We start from the raw sequence: 18,566 nt of genomic DNA on the forward strand, positions 1-18,566 counted from the left end.
TTGACATCCACTGTGGAACTAAAATGTATCTGTTCAGGGAGACTGATTGAAAATGCACTTGCACAAGGTAAACAGAGGGTGAAATGGTCTCAAAACAATTCAGTGTAAGAATTATTGAAGGATGGTAACATTTCTTTTGCCTAAAAAAATTACTAGGCTGTCTTACTTAATTCTTTCACTTCCTCCACACCTGGAGGGCTGATGCACCTGTAACCAGTTTTTTGTCTTTTTTTTTTTTTCTTTTTTTTTTTTTTCTTTTTTCTTTTCCCATAAAGAAGCAGTGGTTCACAGCTGATTGGAAGGAGCAGGTGGAGGAAAGAGAACAAAACCATACAGTGTTAAATGAAGGAAACAAAAAAAAATGTTTTGCTCTGCTTTGCACTCAATACTGTAAACTAACATTGTTAATGACACTATTTCCACATTTTTTTATATTCAAGCATAGAAGAAACCACAAAGTATTTTATTCTACTGCTTCTAAGTACTGTCAACACTTACCACTGTCAAGCTTTTCTTCATTGTTGATTTCCATGACCACAAACTTCTCACAGACTGCGAACGTAGGTAAAGTGGAAGAGATGAACTGTCCAAACCTTGATATATAGAGAAAAAATATCACTCATTTATATGACAGATGCATTCTCATCTACCAATAATTCACCTTAAATATAAACATGACACCAGTGACAGGGAGATACTCAAAAATGTCTGCTTTTTCACATCTGAAAATTGATGAAAATGGTCTTCATTTAAAGTTACTAGCCAAAACATAAATTAACTCATAGTAATTAATGGAATATTTGCAGACAAGTCTGCAGGTAAGGGACCCTTGAAAATGCTAAGATTTGGGAAAGGGAACTGGGAGATACCACTGTGTCCTAGTAAAAGAAACACCTCAAGTTAAAGGAGGACAAAACATTATTCACAACCCCTTACAGCTGAACGATTATTACATCAAGACAGTGGTTACTCAACACTGGAAGAACATTTATGCCTATAAGCTTGAGGTTATGTAACACAAGGTCATGGTTTTCCATGACAAGACACTGATGTACCACTCCAAGAAAGGAGATGCAATATATTCCTTTTTCCTCTGCAGCTAACCTGAAATGATCCCTAGCTAGTGCAACTTTTCCCAAGTTATGCAACATTTTTCATTTTTTATTTCCAGAAAGGAGAACAGGGAACACTGGTCTCCAATCTGTTCTGTAACCATTTAAGCATAAAATCAATAGTTTTATTCTTGAATCATTTTTTTGTCCTGTATAATTAAAACAAAGACAGGTAAGATGCTCAGGTTGAGGCTTCTGATACTTCTAATAGTGCTTAAAAGAAGCTGAAAACATGCCCACACATACGCAAAGAGCTCCCAAACCCTGCAGTATTTTATCCATTACCATTATAATGAAATGAGAGATGAAAAAAATCAAGTTATCAAGGAGTTAAACTATTTTTAAAGCATTTCAAATACTCCTGTACATATGAATTGCAGTAACTAGTGTAATTTTCATCAGTCAGAATTAGCAGTACTATATCTGACAGCCTTAAATACCTTTTTACACAGTGATGATTAAGAAAAAATCTGGAACTGAACCTTGCATTCAAGATAGTAATCAAAACTGCATTTTAACCAGAAGTATTTTTGTAGCCCATTTCAAATAATATTAAATGGTATTCACGAGGAATGCTCAGTGCTTTACATGAACAAAAGGGCTTCAATTCAGCACCTTCTCTTTTCACCTGTAGAACATTAAACCAGTTTGATCATTCAACCATGCTTTGTCAGATGCAAACTGAAAATCATATGCAAATCAAGGCTTCAACATATTGCTGATGTCTAGTTCAATCTAGTTCATAGAGAAAAAGAAATCAATACATGAGCACACAACTCCTCAGCAGTATGACCATAAAGTACTTTTGACCAAAGTAACAGAACAAAGAAAGACAGAATTATCCAGGTGTGGGATACCTGAGTAGGTCATAGCTGCTGGGGAAGCCCTGAAGCAGAAAGCTCAGCACATTGCTAATTGCAGCAATAGTGGGCTGAGATAGGGACACGTCTCGAAGAGTCAACAGCAGTCTTGGGATGAGCTGGAATTCCCTCATTAACTTTGCATTCTTCGCTGCTTCGCTGGAAGAAGAAATGAGATGGCCATTTAAAATTGCAGTATCCTCTGAATATCACCTAAACCTGTAAATCCTATTACTAGGCTTGCATACCTTGACTCAGTAAGGAGTTCAATGAAGTGCTCAAATAATGACAGATGAAGCTCATATGGTGCATGAAGCCAGACCTGAAATACAGAAAAAAACATATTTTTTGTACACAAATCAACTTGTAGGTTAAAAACAAGCATTAATAAATCAAAAGTTATGAAGAGATTAAAATCATTCATACACATGACTGTTTACCTGCCAATGAAGAATGACACATTGGCTCCAAAAACACTCTCTGTAAGGGTACCCATGCTGAAAACATATAAGGGGATCTAGACAAAAGGTCACACACTGTCTTTTTGCACAAACTTTAAAATAGACAGTGCAATGACTCCAAAGGAGCTACTGGGGTTTACAAGGCTGTGTTAAATTTATTTGGTTTAAGTGAAGGTTTACATCTTCGTAAAACTAACTTACTACCTTCCACCAATATTCAACTCAAGGTCTATCCTGATTTTATTTTTTACCCAGTATTTCCTGCACTTAAATTATTTTTTATTTTCTCTACCAAAATAAATTATTTTCTCTATCAAAAAACCCAAAATATCAATTGTTCAATCAATAGAAGTAATAGAAGATATAAAAGCCAGAAAACCCACAGTCACAGCTGCAAATCTTAAAACTGATTTGCTATTGAACAAAGCATAATTAATACCTGTGCTCTGGTGTATAAATACGGCTTAAATGAAAAACTTTCTAGCTTTTGCTTTTCTTCTAATCTTATAATTTAAAATTATGAGAACAAATAATTTAATTTCCCTGGTCTGCATGAGTATGAACATCTAATTTATCCAAATTGAGTGAAATTCTTGGGTCGCTGATTTCTGAATAAAGTAAATAATTAAATAAACCTAAAAAAACTGAAAAAAACAACAGCCAAAATCTCAGACTTTTGGAAAATTTCTTCCTAAATAAGGTTTCCAAGAGTGCTTTGAAATATTTGAATAGACACCTAAAAAAGGAAATAGTGAAGGCTATTAAGTCATCTGTGCAAAACACAAAGACTTGCAATACTGTCAGCATCTTATAGCTGGCTTCACAGTAGTAGTAGGGTTTTTACTTATTTACTTTAATGTACCTGAGTCAGAAATCTTTTAGTCAGTCTATGTCAGGTACAGATAATGCCAAAGGAGCACACACAGAAGGTTAAGTTCTTGGAATCTTTTATCAGCTTCTACTGCATTAGCATTTCTCTCTGACGTTTGCTACTTTCCTTACTTTAACACAACATTTAAATATTTCATAGGTCATGCAAACAGAATTTTAACTCCCTTACTATTAACCTTGCAGGAGATGGGTGATCAAGTGATTCCCATGTGCTATGTTGAAAGTTTATTTCCCACTTTTATTTTCAGGGCATTTTTCATGCCTTGATATATGTACTGCAGTAGAACACAGAGATGGAAAGAAATTGATGTCTAGAAAACTACAGAATGTTATCTTTTAAAACAACAAAAAGCAGAAACACCTTTGGCACCCATCCATTGCTTGTGCAGTGATTCAAGCCATTTCAAAATGAAAAGTTACCAATAACCTTGTTGCTCAGCTGCTTTACTGTACTATATAAGAAATAGAAAGTTCTCAGGATAACAACCTAATTTGCTATTGTTGAATATTTAAGGCACACTATCAGCACCCGACACTATCTGGCAACATTATCCAGCAACATAATCACTTTTATGTGCAGCTCTACATACTTCAAAATCACATAGCAGGTCCTGGAAGGCAGCAGAATTTGGGATAATAGATGTCTCGTGCCCGCTGTCAACAGTTCCCACCAAGGAAAAGGTCAGGTGGAGTATGTGGCTGTTCAGAAGGGACCGTTTCTTCTTTAACAGCATTGCCAGCAGCTTGAACAAGTAAACAGAACATGAATTAGTCCTGTGAGCACACAGCAATGTTGTATGAGCATGCAGGAGACCAGCTGAAATGTCTGTGCCCCTTTTGAGAAAGCCCTTAAAGTATGTCTGCTGGTTGATAATCTTGATGGAACAGTTTGAAAGTGGCATTACAGTTCACTACAGAAGTGGCATATCCAGAACACTCTCCAGCTCATAAAACATCTGTTTATACCACAGACAGGATCTAGGCCCTGAGGACTAGGGACACACACCACCCTCTCAGCTCTCTGGCAGTCAGTCACAGTTTAGGACAACGCATTCCTCAAACTGTTGTGTTCCTGGACAGCAAACATGGACATGGCAGACAAATGGAGCAGGCCTAGAGCACTGCATGCCCAAATGAGAGATATGTTGGTCCTGAAAAAAGGTAACATAAACCTGAATAAGCCTCTTTTTTTTCTTGCTACGTTTTGCTCCCCTAGGCATGACTGCAGTCCCCACTTCTGCTCTAACTTCTTATAATCTGGGCTGGGAAAGAACCATTTGCCAGATTTATTCTTGCAGTTTCTTGTCTTCTGAAGTGAACTTGTTTAAACACTCAACATTCCTGGCCTGATGAGCTTTACCATCCTTATTGAAACACTACAGAAACACAGATTTTTGGGAATCTCCTTCAAACCACACTATTTGCTGATGTCAGTACAAGTGGAATGTAAGGTCATTTGTGATGATCCACTGACTACTCATGGTACAAGAAGGACACTGTCTAGACTTGTTTGGTCACAGTAAGCCAAGGTCTGCACCAGGCTCCTTGGAATGGTATGTTTTGATGTAACTGCACCAGGCATTAGCATTACAAGATTTGTAAATACAAAGGCCAAACCACAGAACTTTCCATTTCAGTAAAGCAGCCTCCATGAGAAACATAAAATGCATTGCTCATGTGAAGACCTTTTTAAATCAGTCAACCAATCCTTCTGCATAACTAACTGATTGCCTTTTCCCCATCCCAATGAAGAATTAATGTCTTCAGCTTGAAAGGAAACAGCACTAACTACAAAATCCGTGCAGTCTCCTTAAAAGGATCTCCTTGAAAGAATCCTTCTTTCTTCACTTGTTTGGGTTTCTTTATGTGTCCTTATCCTGTCTCTTGCTGGTACATCAGAGACACAAACTGCCGGGCTTGCAGGGATGGGTTCAATATCACAAGAAAAGAATCATTGAAGCACGATGCTGTGCTCTTCCGTGCTGTTACTGGAGTTTCAGTTTCTGCAATGCAGCCAAATGTGCACAACAGCTTCACAAAAAACTTTTCACCCTCTACCTTAAAACATGTCCTAAATAACTCATCTATGTTAATTAACCAAGAGCTCAAGCAACTTTAAAAGAGAAACTTGGGTTACAACACAACTAGAGATTTCCATGGGAACTGTGATGACAAACAGTGAAATTCAATTCAATCAGCCTGGTCTGTTTTAAGACATTTCTTGCATACCTGATAACCTTTGATTCTTTCCATCTCTTTGCTGGCCAGTGGATTGCTCTTTACCACACAGACCAAGGCTTTCACAGCTGCATACAGCCCTTCCACATCTGATGCCATGGCTACAAGTCCCAAAATAGCAGCAGCCCCACCGATGTACTGCAGTGTAGTGGCAACAGGTTTGGGGACAAATGTTCTTACTCCTGAGCACAGACAGAGAAAATGAATTAAAATATATTTAAATCTTAATTTTTGCAAGACATAATTGTGAAAACATGAAAGCAATTTTCATTTTAGCCTTACATGAATTATAAAAAGAATGTTAATAGAAGAATTCTGACACCTCAGAAGAGGAAGTGAAGAAAATATAGCACAATATTTTATAACCTAAGGTAAAGTAATTTAATATATTTTCATAATGATGAACCATAAACTGAAACAAGCATCCCATGTGAGAAAAAAAAAAGTTTATAATTTATCCAAAAAATATAAAAATGTTCAATAAATACAATGATTCACTATTAACATTCATCAGTCACATGATTTATCTTCCAGACCTAAGTTCTTATTCACAAATAATTAATAACTGTAAAGCGTAATAATTCTTAAGTGCTCAACTCACCCAGATATCCTATCAAAGCTGCACCAATGGAGCGTGCTGGTCCATTCAAGTGCCCTGCTGAGTTATGTAGCAGCTTCACAGGTGTGGCATTTTCATGAGAAGAAATTGCCAGCTGAAGCAAACAAGAAAAAAAAGCAGGGTTTGAAGGGAAGAAGTTCTTTTTTTATGCAAGCCTAAAACTCCTATGAATTTTTCTACTGTGATAAGGAGTAACATGCAACAAATCCAGATGAAGCCTTTCTTCTCATTAGAGATACTCCATCCCTCTGATCATCTTGGTGGTCTTCTCCGGACTCACTCCAACAGGTCCATGTCCTTCTTGTGCTGGGGACCCCAGAGCTGGATGCAGCACTGCAGGTAGGGTCTCACCAGAGCAGAGCAGGTGAGGCCCTCCCTCCTCTGCTGCCCACGCTGCTTTGGATGCAACCCAGGACACGTTTGGCTTTCTGGGCTGTGAGTGTTCATGTCTGGGTCATGTCCAGCCTCTCTTCCACCAGCACCTCAAGTCCTTCTTGGCAGGACTGCCCTCAACCTGCTCATCCCCAGCCTGGATTGATACCAGGGTTTGGCCTTACCCAGCTGCAGAACCTTACACTTGGTCTTGTTAAACCTCGTGAGCTTCCAATTAGCTCACTTCTCTGGGCCCACCTAACCCTGGATCTCATTCAGATCCCTCAAAATGGAATCCTGTCCCTGAAGTGTGTCAACAGCACCACTCAGCTTAGGTTTCATCAGTGAATGTGCTGAGGGACTTGATCCCTCTTTGTCATTAATGAAGGTATTAAATAATACTGGTCTCCACATGGACTCCTGAGGGATGGCACTTGTCACCAATTTCCACTGGGACTCTGAGCCATTGACCACTACCCAGTGCATGCAACAGTCCAACCACTTTCTAATCCATGTTAACAGCCCACCCATGGAATTCATCTTTCTCCAGTTTGAAGAAAAGGATCTTGTGGGGGATCATGTCAAAGGCTTTACAGCAGTCCAGATAAATGACTTCTGTAACTCTTCCCTTGTCCACAGATGCAGTCAGCCCACCATAGAAAGCCCTAAGTTTGGCCATCTAGGGCCTAGAGAAGCTGTAAACTCTCAGGAAGTACTCAAGGTTAGGCTGGAATGCACTTAGAGCAGCCTGATACAATGAAAGATGTCCTTGCCCACAGGATGGGGATTGGACTAATTGCTCCTGGCTGCAATGAGCAGCAAATTGTCTTGAAGTAAGTTAAAAGAAAGGAAGAAGTCATACACATTAACCAGCTGATTTCCCAACATACCTGTTTGGCAATAGCTTTACTATCCAACTTGTTGTAAACTTTCCTTATTTTTGCCACTGTAAATGAAGAAACTGAAAGTGCATATAGACCAAAGGAGACCTTCTCTTCCGGTACCAAAGATACTGGTGATGGATTGATTCCTTCAGACTTCGAATCTTTACCTTAAAGACAAAATAGGAGTTCCCTTCACTAATGGCATTGTTTTTCTTTTAAAATTGAAGAATAAAATCTTAAGCAACTTATACTGCAGAATAGGTACAAAAGGAAGATTTTACAAATAGCTGAGATGTGATATTGTCCTGCCTATGGGCTGTAAACTTTCCTTCCTTTCTGAAGGAAAACAAAGGAATCAAAAACCAGAGAAACATTTGGTAAAACTGCATCTTCGCTTGTGACAACTGGCTTTTTACTACAGTTTGCTAGGAAAATTGCCTTGGAATGTTATGAAAATGCAAGATTCAAAGAGAATATATAACCATATCTTTAGAATTTTGTATCCTTTCTAATTTTACTTTCTACAGATAAATATAGCATACAGTATGAATAATGACAGCTTTAAAAATTTCTACCTGGTTTAAAACCAAAGTAAAGAATAAAAGCATTTCCACCATAGCTCTGTACAAGAATTTGGACTTCTATCCTCTTCAGCAGCTGCTGATCTTAGCAGCTGCTGATCTTCTTTCTATGAACAGCAAGCTTCTCCTCTCTGCTCCTGCATACTCTCTCACCTCTTCTGCCAGTATGCACACAAAGATTCCAGCACAGCCAGCCCAAGTTACCAGGTACCACCTGACATGTACTCACATGGAATATAAACTGCTTGGAAGCTCCCGACATAGTTGGGTCCCAGCTCATAAATGGTGCTGACCCCTGGGACAGGCAGCACTTCCTCCAGGAAGTGTGTGGGGCCCAGGCGCCACACCAGGGAGGAGAGCTGGCGCTGTGCGGGCGGCGTGCCAATGTAGGCGTACACTGTGCTGACCACGGGGGGGTTGGCAGAGCCAGAGCCACTGGGGCTGCTGTGGATGTAGTGAAGCTGTGAGGGAGCAAAACACAGGCAAGTTAGTGAGGGATCAAGAGTAAGCTGGCAAGATCAGAAATTTTGTCCAAAAATGGTTTTGCAAGCCAGGGGAGGGTATCAAATGATTGCTGTGTAACACAGGATATTCTGACGCTGTACTGAATTAAACAGGGAAGAACATTAAACAGAAAGGAAATGAGAAGACCAGAAGAAGTAGATATCAAAAGATGAAGGTGTGTATGGAAACACAGGAGGAGAACATGAGAATTCTGTGCCTAAAGAGGCTGTATCTTGATTCTAAAGACATGGTGCTCAAAGCAGTGTTCACTCCTTTCCTAGCCTTTGGAAATTACACCATCTCAAGCTAAAGTGCAAACGTGATGAACTAATTTCAGCAAGACTTTTCAAATAATTAAACAAATACATGAATAAGATCCTGGCCAATATATAAAGACAGTAACAACCTCATAGCTTTTTTCTATTTACTTTGTAAAAATTTTGTTAGCAGCTATTGAATGTAGTCATGCATAGCCAGAGAGATGGCTAGATAGACACTCATGCATTACAGCTGTCAGCATAACTAGTTACTGTAGTCCTCCCTCTTGCAAAAGGAATACTGGGAGGTAAACTTTAAAGTCAACATGCTGTTTTACCTACAGCAGTACAGCAACATTAGCTAGTTTAAACCCCACACCAGTTTAAAAGCTAGTTTGAAGCCCACAAGTGCCAGGTGTCAAATGATGTTTGGGTATCTGTTACAGCTTGGGAATATTTTGTGCCCAGTGGACAGGTCCACAGTACTCTTCACTGCTCTCTGCAGTTTCTTCCACTTGACAATGAGGTATTGACCTTTGCAAATAAATATGGTGTTTGTTCATTGTTCTTTGTTTTGTTGCTTGAGTTGGGTTTTTTTCCTATTCTCTTGGGTGTTTTGTTTTTGGATGGGGTGGTAGTGGTTTATTTTGTTCTTCTGTCTTGTAAGTTTTTTTATTGCACAGAGAGAAAAATCACTCCAACCAGTAAAAATGACAATTGAAAGATTTATTTTACCTTAACAGTGTTAACAAGCTGTCCATCGAGGTAGAGTGCAGCTGTGCTGTTCTTCAGCATGCCTTTACTCATGACCAGAACTAGGTGATGCCACTGGCCTTCCACAATGAGGTCACCGCAGCGGAAACGGGCACAACAGGGAAGAATTTCGTAAAATGATGATTCCTCACTGAAGTCATCAACTAAAGGAAAAGGACCAGTTAGTGGGCACCAGCAGAAATGTTACAGGAGCTTAAAAATCTCAGGATATACTCAGAATTTTGAGAATTGTATTTTACTTTTCACCTTCTCCCTTCCCTTCAAAATTTTAGTTGGAATTATTGGCTCAAGTTCTTATTTTCTCATGCTGCCATGCAAGTCACAGAAAGCTCTTTTGTTGTTGTCCTAAACAAGTTTCTGCAGCAGCAGTCACCAAGAAATGATGTCTCCCCAAACCCACAGAGCTATTTTCCACTTTTCTCACACTGTGGAGAGGATGACACCCACAATCACTTTTTTTATTCCAAATTTTGCATCACAAAAATGACCCTTACTCTACTTAAAGCTGTCCTAACAGAAAAAAAAAAAAAGAAAAAAAAAGAAAGAAAAAGAAAAAAATATTTTAAAAAATCCCCCAAAACCCAGGGAATGTTTCAATAGAACCCAGGTGTTTTTCAGATTCCTCTCCATTCTTTCATACCGAAGGAAAAGAATCCATTAATCCTCTTACCACAACAGCTGCCTGCACAGAACACTCATTTCTTTAGAAACCGCACAAGGAAAATGTTAAAAGCAGAGCACTTAGAACTAACGTTCAGATACAAAAATAATCTCAAGTTCTTTTTCTTGGCCAAACATCTCTGAGCACAATTCTTGCTCTCAAGAAGGGTCCTTAAATCACCTCATTTACTCTTACAAGAGACTGTCAGCACTTCCAATCCCTGTGCTGTGCACAGCAATTCCAGTCTCAGTTCTTCAGCTCCCTACCTGCTCAGCACTCAACAGTACACCACCAACTATGATTTAGACACAACAGGGTAGCACTTGAGTGAAGCAAAGTATCCTGGTTCAATTAAAAACCAGTCTTTACAGACAGACACCTTCAGATCTTCTCTGAAAAAACCCTTTTCAAATCCAATCTCTTTCGGGGAGTTTGATTATAGGTGCTTACTAAACTAAAAACATGAACTATAGCTTCAGTGCAGGCTAAAGCAATTAGTGTGAAGATAAACTTGCTTCATTCTCTAAGAATTTGGTCCTCTAAGAAAGAAAACACTGTCGGTATCTTCATAATTTAGGAGGTTTAATTTCTAATTTATATTATATGTTTTCAGCTCTCAAGTTTCAGGTTTTGAACCTAAGAAGTTTTTTAACTACTAAGAGAGACTACTGCAGTTAATGTGAATAAAAAGTAAAGAACAGAAGCAGGAACAGGTTTTTGACATTTGGGCTGGTCCGGTGAAGAGTTAAGCCTGAAACATGCTCAGAAGGCTGCCCTGCTCCTCTCAGCTCCTCCACAGACTCAGTGTGTAACAGCCTGTCAAAAACAACCATTTTTGGAGGCTCCGATGGAGGACAAGGCTGGAGACAGGAGACAGCTCATCCTCAAGCCCCTGAGTGCACTGATAGCTCTCTCTAGCAAATTTACTGGTATCACCAACTTCACTTCGATCTTACCCTATCTTTCCTATCTTTTCCTTAGATAGGAAGGACCAAATTCCTCCTTTGGTCACAGATACTGAATGGAGATACAAACTGTTTCTGAAAACTGACCACAGCATCAAAACATGAAGCGAATGACTGCCTTCAAGAAACCCTCCAGTACTGGGACTATCCAGACTGAAAAAGCCTTCAACCTGTTGGAGTCTGGAATACAGAGTGTGTGCCCTTGTTTCTGATATTTAGTTACCAGATCCAGAAAAACAGTGAATTTCATATAATATGAAATTCACGAGCATGTTTTCATGGTGATATATGAAAACAAATGTTAAAGTTAGATAGAAAAAGCTAAAAAAGTAAGTGTATAGATTTGAAAGTTTTTTTAATCACTGGGTGAAAAAATTAGTTTAGAGAACAGGAGACAAGATGGAGGATTTAGGGCGTTGTCTCTTGTCCCTTCTTCTTTCTTCTTCATGTTCTTCTCCTAGAGGTTTTACTAGGGTAATAGTGATTGGATAAAGAATGCTGCAGTGCATCACAGAGGTGACAGGTCATTGGGTCATTAACATAACTAATATACGTGTCTATTGTTAATTGGGTAAAAATAGGTATGAAGATAAAAGAACTGCGTAGTTCGGGGCCATTTTGTGCATCAGACACGAAGTGAGCCACAAGGCCTTGTTTGTACCATCAGAAGAAAGAAATGTACCAGATTGCAAAGATTAACCTTGTGCAGCCAGCCTGGAGAGACCTATTAAGTTTTGTGATCACCTGTTAATAAACACGAGAAACAAGATTCTAACGAGCTCGGGAGTTTTCTTCGAATCAGAAGAACTGAGATAAGCAGGACTCCCCACGAGGGAGGATCCCAAAAGAATTCAGTCCAAAGGAGGCTGAGAAATCAAAGAATATAAAGAAAAATACAAAAGAGATATAGCAGAAACAGAGAAACAGAAAAAGGACTTTTTAGAGAAAAGTTACACAACCTACTACTTTACTATTTCTAAACTTCTTCAAAGCAAAGACAGCTAAAATTTGCACCTCAAGACCTCAAGAGATGATGTCTAAAATGAATGACACAAGATAAATCAAAGGCAAAACCTTTCAAAACCAATTATGTAATCCCCACTCTGAATACATGATACCTGGGGTTTTGACAAAAATTTTTCTTTTATATACAGATATCAAATCTTCAGAAATTATAAAGTGCCATAAACTAATGTTTAAATTTTGCATTTTCCATTATCAAAACCCATCAGGAACTGGTGAGGCAGCAATGAAAGTTCCAGCACACACAATTCTTTTGGATACTAGGTTTAAAATAAACTTGCTGTTGCATCCCTAATATTATATGGTCAGCATTAGCCGATGATGTGGCACAACTCTTACCATAATTCTGAAGCAATTCTTCTTTAGTTGAAACAATCAGTGAGCGGTCTTTTGCCGAGAGGACAATGGCAAGGCAGACGTAATGCTGCTCTGAGGAGTTCGCACGCCGCACTACAGTGAGGAGTCTCACAGGATGATTATTGGGAGGTGTACTAAAGTGTTCAATACAAAACCAAGTTGAGTAGCTTAAACCAGATGGTGGTGGGAAAAATCTTTCACCTAAAAATAAAAAGAAAGCCCACTACATAGCTGCAGTAGGTAGTACTTAGGATGCCTACTTGATCCTGTTCTTTTTTTCATATCAGCTCAGGTAATATCAGCTGTGTTTTCTCAGATGCTGAAGAAGCCTCTGTTGAGGGAATATCTCTCTACAACACACATATGACTCCCAGGATATCCCATAATATCCCAGGATGCTACCACTAATTCTATTTTACTGCAGTAAGCCTTCACCTCAGTTTTTAGACTTAATTTTTTTAACTAAGGGACCATGTTCAACTAATCCCACAGCATACCATGATCCTGTAGGGTCAGTAACATAAACAATGTGTAAAAGTGATAGCTAACAATTCAGATGGGTATTTTGTGATACTATGTGCAACTACACCTGTAATAAATGCAGTCAAGCATTCAGCAGAACAAAGTCACAAGTACAGCATTACAATTTATTCCACATTTCCTATGCTCTACACACTACTACTTCAACCTCTTGCTTAATGCATCTGGGTTATTATTCATGCACCTTGGTTGATTACCATTTAGCCTTCTACTTTACGCTTTGCATTTTAAATCAATCAAACATTTATATTTTATATTGCTTTTCATTGTCTTGAGGGCAACAGGCAACAAAAACACACGCACACACAAAAAGAAGACACAAGAAGTTCTCTATTGTGAGTGCACAGCGTTCAACACCTTACTATCAGTTTCTGGCTAACCAAGAAGTCTAAGAGAACTAAACATCAGATACAAAACAGCTTGTTACCAGTCATACTGGAGTACTCACCAGTTCCAATTCCACTCACAACAGCGCCATCAACAAGCCCCGTAGTAACAGCATTATTTGTAGGTGCATTGTGGGGAGCCAGACTTGGCAAGAATAGGCAGCTGTTAAACACAAGACCAGTGAGACACTGGAGTTTATGGAAGTCAATGTAAGCGGAGTTCAGTGCAAACAAAACACAGCTTAGGAAAATGTACCATAAGCACACATGCTTTGTGTCTTTCTGTAGTAATGAAAAACAGGAATTAATTCTCAAGATTGCTCATTATGAGTCTGAATTATCTCTAGCATAAGCAGCTTTGGCAGTGTATGCCTTCGGTGTGACCATGCCCACGTGGCTCTATAGCCTAAGATGTTCCCTGTGGGCACCCACATATTTCAGCAGCCTTTGAGTTGTTCTGAACCTTCTGAAGAGACTGTATCAGCTAAATAGTCAAAGGATCTAGCGACTGCAGACAACAATGTTCTTATCTTAAGAAAGTATGCTCTCACATTACCATCATATTCCACCTATTTAGCTATGTTTGGTCCTTAAAAGAGCCACAGCCACAGCTGTGGACACAATGGAAATCAATATAAGGAAAAAAGTTCTTATTTTTCTTAAATTTATTATGGAAGTCTTCTTAGTTGACTTGCTGAAATTACAAGAAGTCACAGCTGCATTATGTGAGTTACTTCTAGACATGTTACCAGCACCCACAAATCTCCTGAAGCAAACATAATGAAAATTCATTTTGCCAGTCTATTTCAAGTTCTTAGGTCCAGACAATTTTCTTTTCTTTTCTCTTACTAAGGATGTAGAACACAGCTCAGAGGAACATTTGTTTTATTAAAAAAAAAAAAGTCTGTCCTTGACTGTATTGGCTATTAAGGCTAGATGGAAAATGGGAGCTACATCCTTGCTTTGCAGAGCTGGAAAGAGAATGTAGAGAGCATTCTATTCCGTTTTTATAACCAAAAGACCAAACATTTTCCTTAAAGAGATGTTGAGAATGGTGTCATGTTTTCTTCTTCTGAATAGTTAAATCGTATTACACGATCCTCATAAAATGCCTCACTCAGCAGGTGTTAATTAAAGAGAAAAAAACAAGAAAGTGGTGCTGAAAGAAAAAATGAGCTAAGCATGATATCCAGGCTATGCCTCCAGTTGATAACACTGGGATTCAGTTATCTGAACTCATCACAGCTGCCTTGTCTGCTTTACTTGTATTTCTGATTTGCCCACTTTCACATTTTCATTTTCTTCAGCAATTTTAAGTGGGTCTCAGAATACCTGTGCCATCCAAATGTCATACATAAATCCCAGCAACGCTTCAAGGATATGTTTGCATTCCTTTGCTCCCTTTTAAAAGGGATGTGAAACCCAGAACTGATAGGGTCTTATCAATGGGTTAACTGATTAATTAATAAATTAATTTTTTCACTTTCACACACGGCAAGAAAGCATTTTTTATTGAGGTATTAATGAATGAGAAGGTGGAAATTTATGTGACTTGAAGCATTTCTTTCTCCTCTTTAAAGAGTTAATTTGTTCCTTTCTTGCAAACAGTCTATTAAAAATTACAAGCATTCCTTTGGAAAAAAAGGAAGTAAGCAAACGCTGCACTGTGCCCCATGCTACTCGAGAGCACTGCAGGACCTTACCCGAACCCTTCCAGAGATGTGTCAAACTCGATGAACGCTGGCGTCACCGATGAGCCGTGAAGCCTGATATCATGTGGGGTTGTCATGGAGACCAAACACTTGACTCTGGTCAGGGGCACTGTGCTCCCTTCTGCCGGCTTCAGCAGGCTCTTGCTTATCCGATAGTGGCTGTCCTCGTGCACGCCGAAGACACTGTCAGGACCTAGACCTTCCATGGAGGTGACTATGCTATCTACAGGAGAAGCCAAGAAACAACACAGCATTGAAAAAGGGAGGCATTTTCAGGCTCTTTATTTGGACCATTCAAGTCCAGTGGAATAGCTGGATTGTCTTCACTGTCAGCTAGTTCAGCCTCTCAAAAGATAATGAGCTGGGCAGCATTGCTTTGATTATAAAAATGCTCAACCAAGGCAGAAAGATGAGTGTCTTGTGCAACACACCAAGGAAAATTTGTGATAAAGCCAAGAGGCCATCCCGTTACCTAATGCCAACACAGTATCCTTTCTGCAGAGTCTCCTCTTCAGATGTATTCCTGCTACCTGACTTAATAGGCAGCGAAAATTCTGCTTCATGCTTTTCAGATGCAATAACACTGAGCTAGAAGTCTCAGAGCTCTTAGTAAGGAGAACAGCTCAGTAAACTTAGATTAGGCAATTTAACATAACTTGTGGTATTCAGAAGGGCGCTTTGCAGTCTCTTTCCTAGGCTAAAATCTTTCTAGTCTCACATTTTCATGACTTTCATTGTTTATTTTCCCCATTAATAATACCCTAATGCAAATATATACATATATATATAATATAAATATATATGTATAGCAGTGGCCAAGAGATAAATTGAATATCTTCTTCTCCCTTCTTTCAAAATTTACTGAACACAATAATATAACATGAATTCAGTTAATTTATTTTGTTCGTTTATTTCATGATTTAATGCTTAATCAGTTTCATCTAAGATACTCTTTTGTTTCTTTTAAATAACTCAAAAATTTCAATTAAGGTATTTTTAATGATATGTTACAGCCAGCCATACAATGACCAAACTGACACAGAAATAAATATCTCATGCTTTGGAAACTTTTCAACAATTTCTTTGTATTATAATTTACTGTGACTCTCCTATACTACATGAATAGCCATTCCCAAGCTCTACAACTCATGGATAATAATAGAAGATTGAGCAGTTATTTTATCTGACACTTTTCTGAACCCATGAGAGATACTACACATATATAATGACTTGTGATGTGCACATGAAAGTAGCTGAGAAAAAATAAAATCAAATAACTACCAATACAGGACCTACTCAAGACTTAAAACCAAACTACTACCATATTTAACAGCTACTGTTTGTAAAATAAAAACCTATAATTACCTTGCTGGATATATATTCAATATAAGTACTACATTCCCTCTGGTTTTAGAACTTTTCTAGTCCAACTGTTCTGATGATTTCACATTCATACAAAGCTGGGGTAAAGACAGGTTTATATGGATAAGTATGCAATTGGGGGACATCAGTGAAATATTCTTTACACACATTTTTAGCACTTCAACACCTACTTCTCATTTCTGGTTCAAAACTCAGTGAGCTGGGTTTGTGCACTCGGTACTGTTTCAACAGCTTTTTGTCCCAGGCTCCGCAATTCAAAGGATTTCCCAAGCGTAAGAATTCCCTAAGAGAGAAAATAAAAAATTTTGGAAGTAATTTTCTCTATTTGTTTGCTTATGGTGACATCAAATCTAATAGCAATTTTAAAAAAGAGACTAATTGCTTGTAATAAACATAACTTTTAACTAAGAAAATAAACCAATGCATAATTATGATCCATAACATATTTGATCCATTCAAAATGATTTAATTTTGCAACACATGTTCTCAAAAGTTGACACTATTTTAAATAAGCAATTTTAATAAAGTAATTTATCATAAAATATAGCAATCTTGATAATTCATTTCTCCTTATTTAAAAACCTGGCAGGAGGCCATTCAGGACATTTGATGATGCATGTTCAGCAAGCTGAACTGTTCTGGAGAGGTAGATCATAGGCTGAAGTAAGTGACCTCAGTTTTGTTTTTCCAGTGTGTCCAGTGTTGTTTGACCAGTGTTTGGTTGGGGGAATCATTTCACAGCTGTCAATACCCATATCTCTAGGTAACTATAGTATCTCTCCATAGAGCTACCCAGGCTATCAGTGTCTATGCTTAGGGAAGTTGAAGTCCCTGTAATGTGACTACCAGCCAGACAGCTCCTTGAAGAATCCCTTCTAACACAGTTACATGCCAGTGAAGGGAACTGAGCAGCTGTCCTGACTTCAGGTCAGCCAGCCAATGATCCACAGGAGATAATATAATTACATTCCCTCTTACAGCTGAGATCACAAAATCCCAGGACGGTTTGGGTTTGAAGGGACCTTTAAAGGTCATTTGGTCTAAGCTCTCTGCTGTGGGCTGGTACAGTTTTCACTTACACTAGGTGGTTCAAAGCCCTGTCTAGCCTGACCTTTCCTGAGCAGTTCCAGTGATGTGGCATCCACAGCCTCTCTGGACAACCTCTTCCAGTGTCTCACCTCCTTCACTGTAAAAAATGTCTTCCTCATGTCTAATTTAAATCCAGCCTCTTGCAGTTTAAAACCCGTGGCATTGGCCCTGTCACTACAGGCCCTGATAACAAGTCTCTCTCTGTCAAGAGACAATCTATTTGATGAAAAATAAAATGGGATCTTGTGTTATCACTACCACATCAGGTCACTAAGGCTCTCTACCATGGCCAGCCATTTAGAGTGAGCCAGGGACAGTGCAGGCTGCAGGGCTTAGTCCAACTGAACTTCAGGGCTATCCTTCTGACCTCAACACCATGGGCTGCAGAGCCTGGGAGGCCAGCCTTTCAAACATCCTTTGGAGTGGTGGATGCAAGGAGTGGTCCTCATCTGCCAGAGCAGCGCTGCATCTTTGCAGAAGTCGTGCGTGGAGCCCAGCTTCACACATGACTTGCTGGTTTCTCTCTGTATGCACCAGAGATTGCAGGATGTTGGCCACTGCCAGCTGGAGATCCAGTGCATGCTGAAAAAGAACAGCACAGGGCTTGAGAAAGTGCAAACTGAGAAGGAAAATGGAACAAAGGCTTCATACATAATAATAGAAAAGAAACTACCATTAGCAATGATTTTCTGTATTTAAATATATGTGCATGCATTTGTGTGTTTTTGGGGGATGTGTGTGCACGTGTCTGTGTGAAGAAACACTGTACAAAAAGGGTAACTAGTTAGGCAAAGGATTACCAGAACTGGTAACTATGGTCAAGAAAAATAATTCAGGTAAGAATGGTTAAACTAAGCTCTACTTTTCACCAGCAATGACAGCCAGCTTAAAGAGAAA

The 18,566-nt window shown here is 38.9% G+C and overlaps 1 protein-coding gene across 10 annotated transcripts in view; it reads right to left on the bottom strand.

Moving 5' to 3' along the window:
* Positions 1–18,566, bottom strand: part of WDFY3 (WD repeat and FYVE domain containing 3) — a 157,418-nt gene that overhangs the window by 42,557 nt on the left and 96,295 nt on the right. For all 10 annotated transcript variants that reach the window (XM_088056911.1, XM_088056917.1, XM_088056918.1 and 7 more), the window contains 14 exons: positions 18,037–18,251; positions 16,751–16,863; positions 15,189–15,420; positions 13,548–13,648; positions 12,542–12,760; positions 9,515–9,696; positions 8,248–8,479; positions 7,444–7,604; positions 6,164–6,275; positions 5,554–5,744; positions 3,915–4,067; positions 2,221–2,294; positions 1,970–2,131; positions 499–593 (listed from right to left, as the gene is read on the bottom strand). In XM_088056911.1, the coding sequence (XP_087913037.1) occupies positions 499–593; positions 1,970–2,131; positions 2,221–2,294; positions 3,915–4,067; positions 5,554–5,744; positions 6,164–6,275; positions 7,444–7,604; positions 8,248–8,479; positions 9,515–9,696; positions 12,542–12,760; positions 13,548–13,648; positions 15,189–15,420; positions 16,751–16,863; positions 18,037–18,251 (2,242 nt within the window). The remainder of the gene's footprint in view (positions 1–498; positions 594–1,969; positions 2,132–2,220; positions 2,295–3,914; positions 4,068–5,553; positions 5,745–6,163; positions 6,276–7,443; positions 7,605–8,247; positions 8,480–9,514; positions 9,697–12,541; positions 12,761–13,547; positions 13,649–15,188; positions 15,421–16,750; positions 16,864–18,036; positions 18,252–18,566) is intronic.

The sequence above is a fragment of the Pseudopodoces humilis genome, chromosome 6 (genome assembly GCF_049639895.1).
Source record: "Pseudopodoces humilis isolate 2021_Gansu_Grassland_sample_001 chromosome 6, ASM4963989v1, whole genome shotgun sequence".
NCBI lineage: Eukaryota > Metazoa > Chordata > Aves > Passeriformes > Paridae > Pseudopodoces > Pseudopodoces humilis.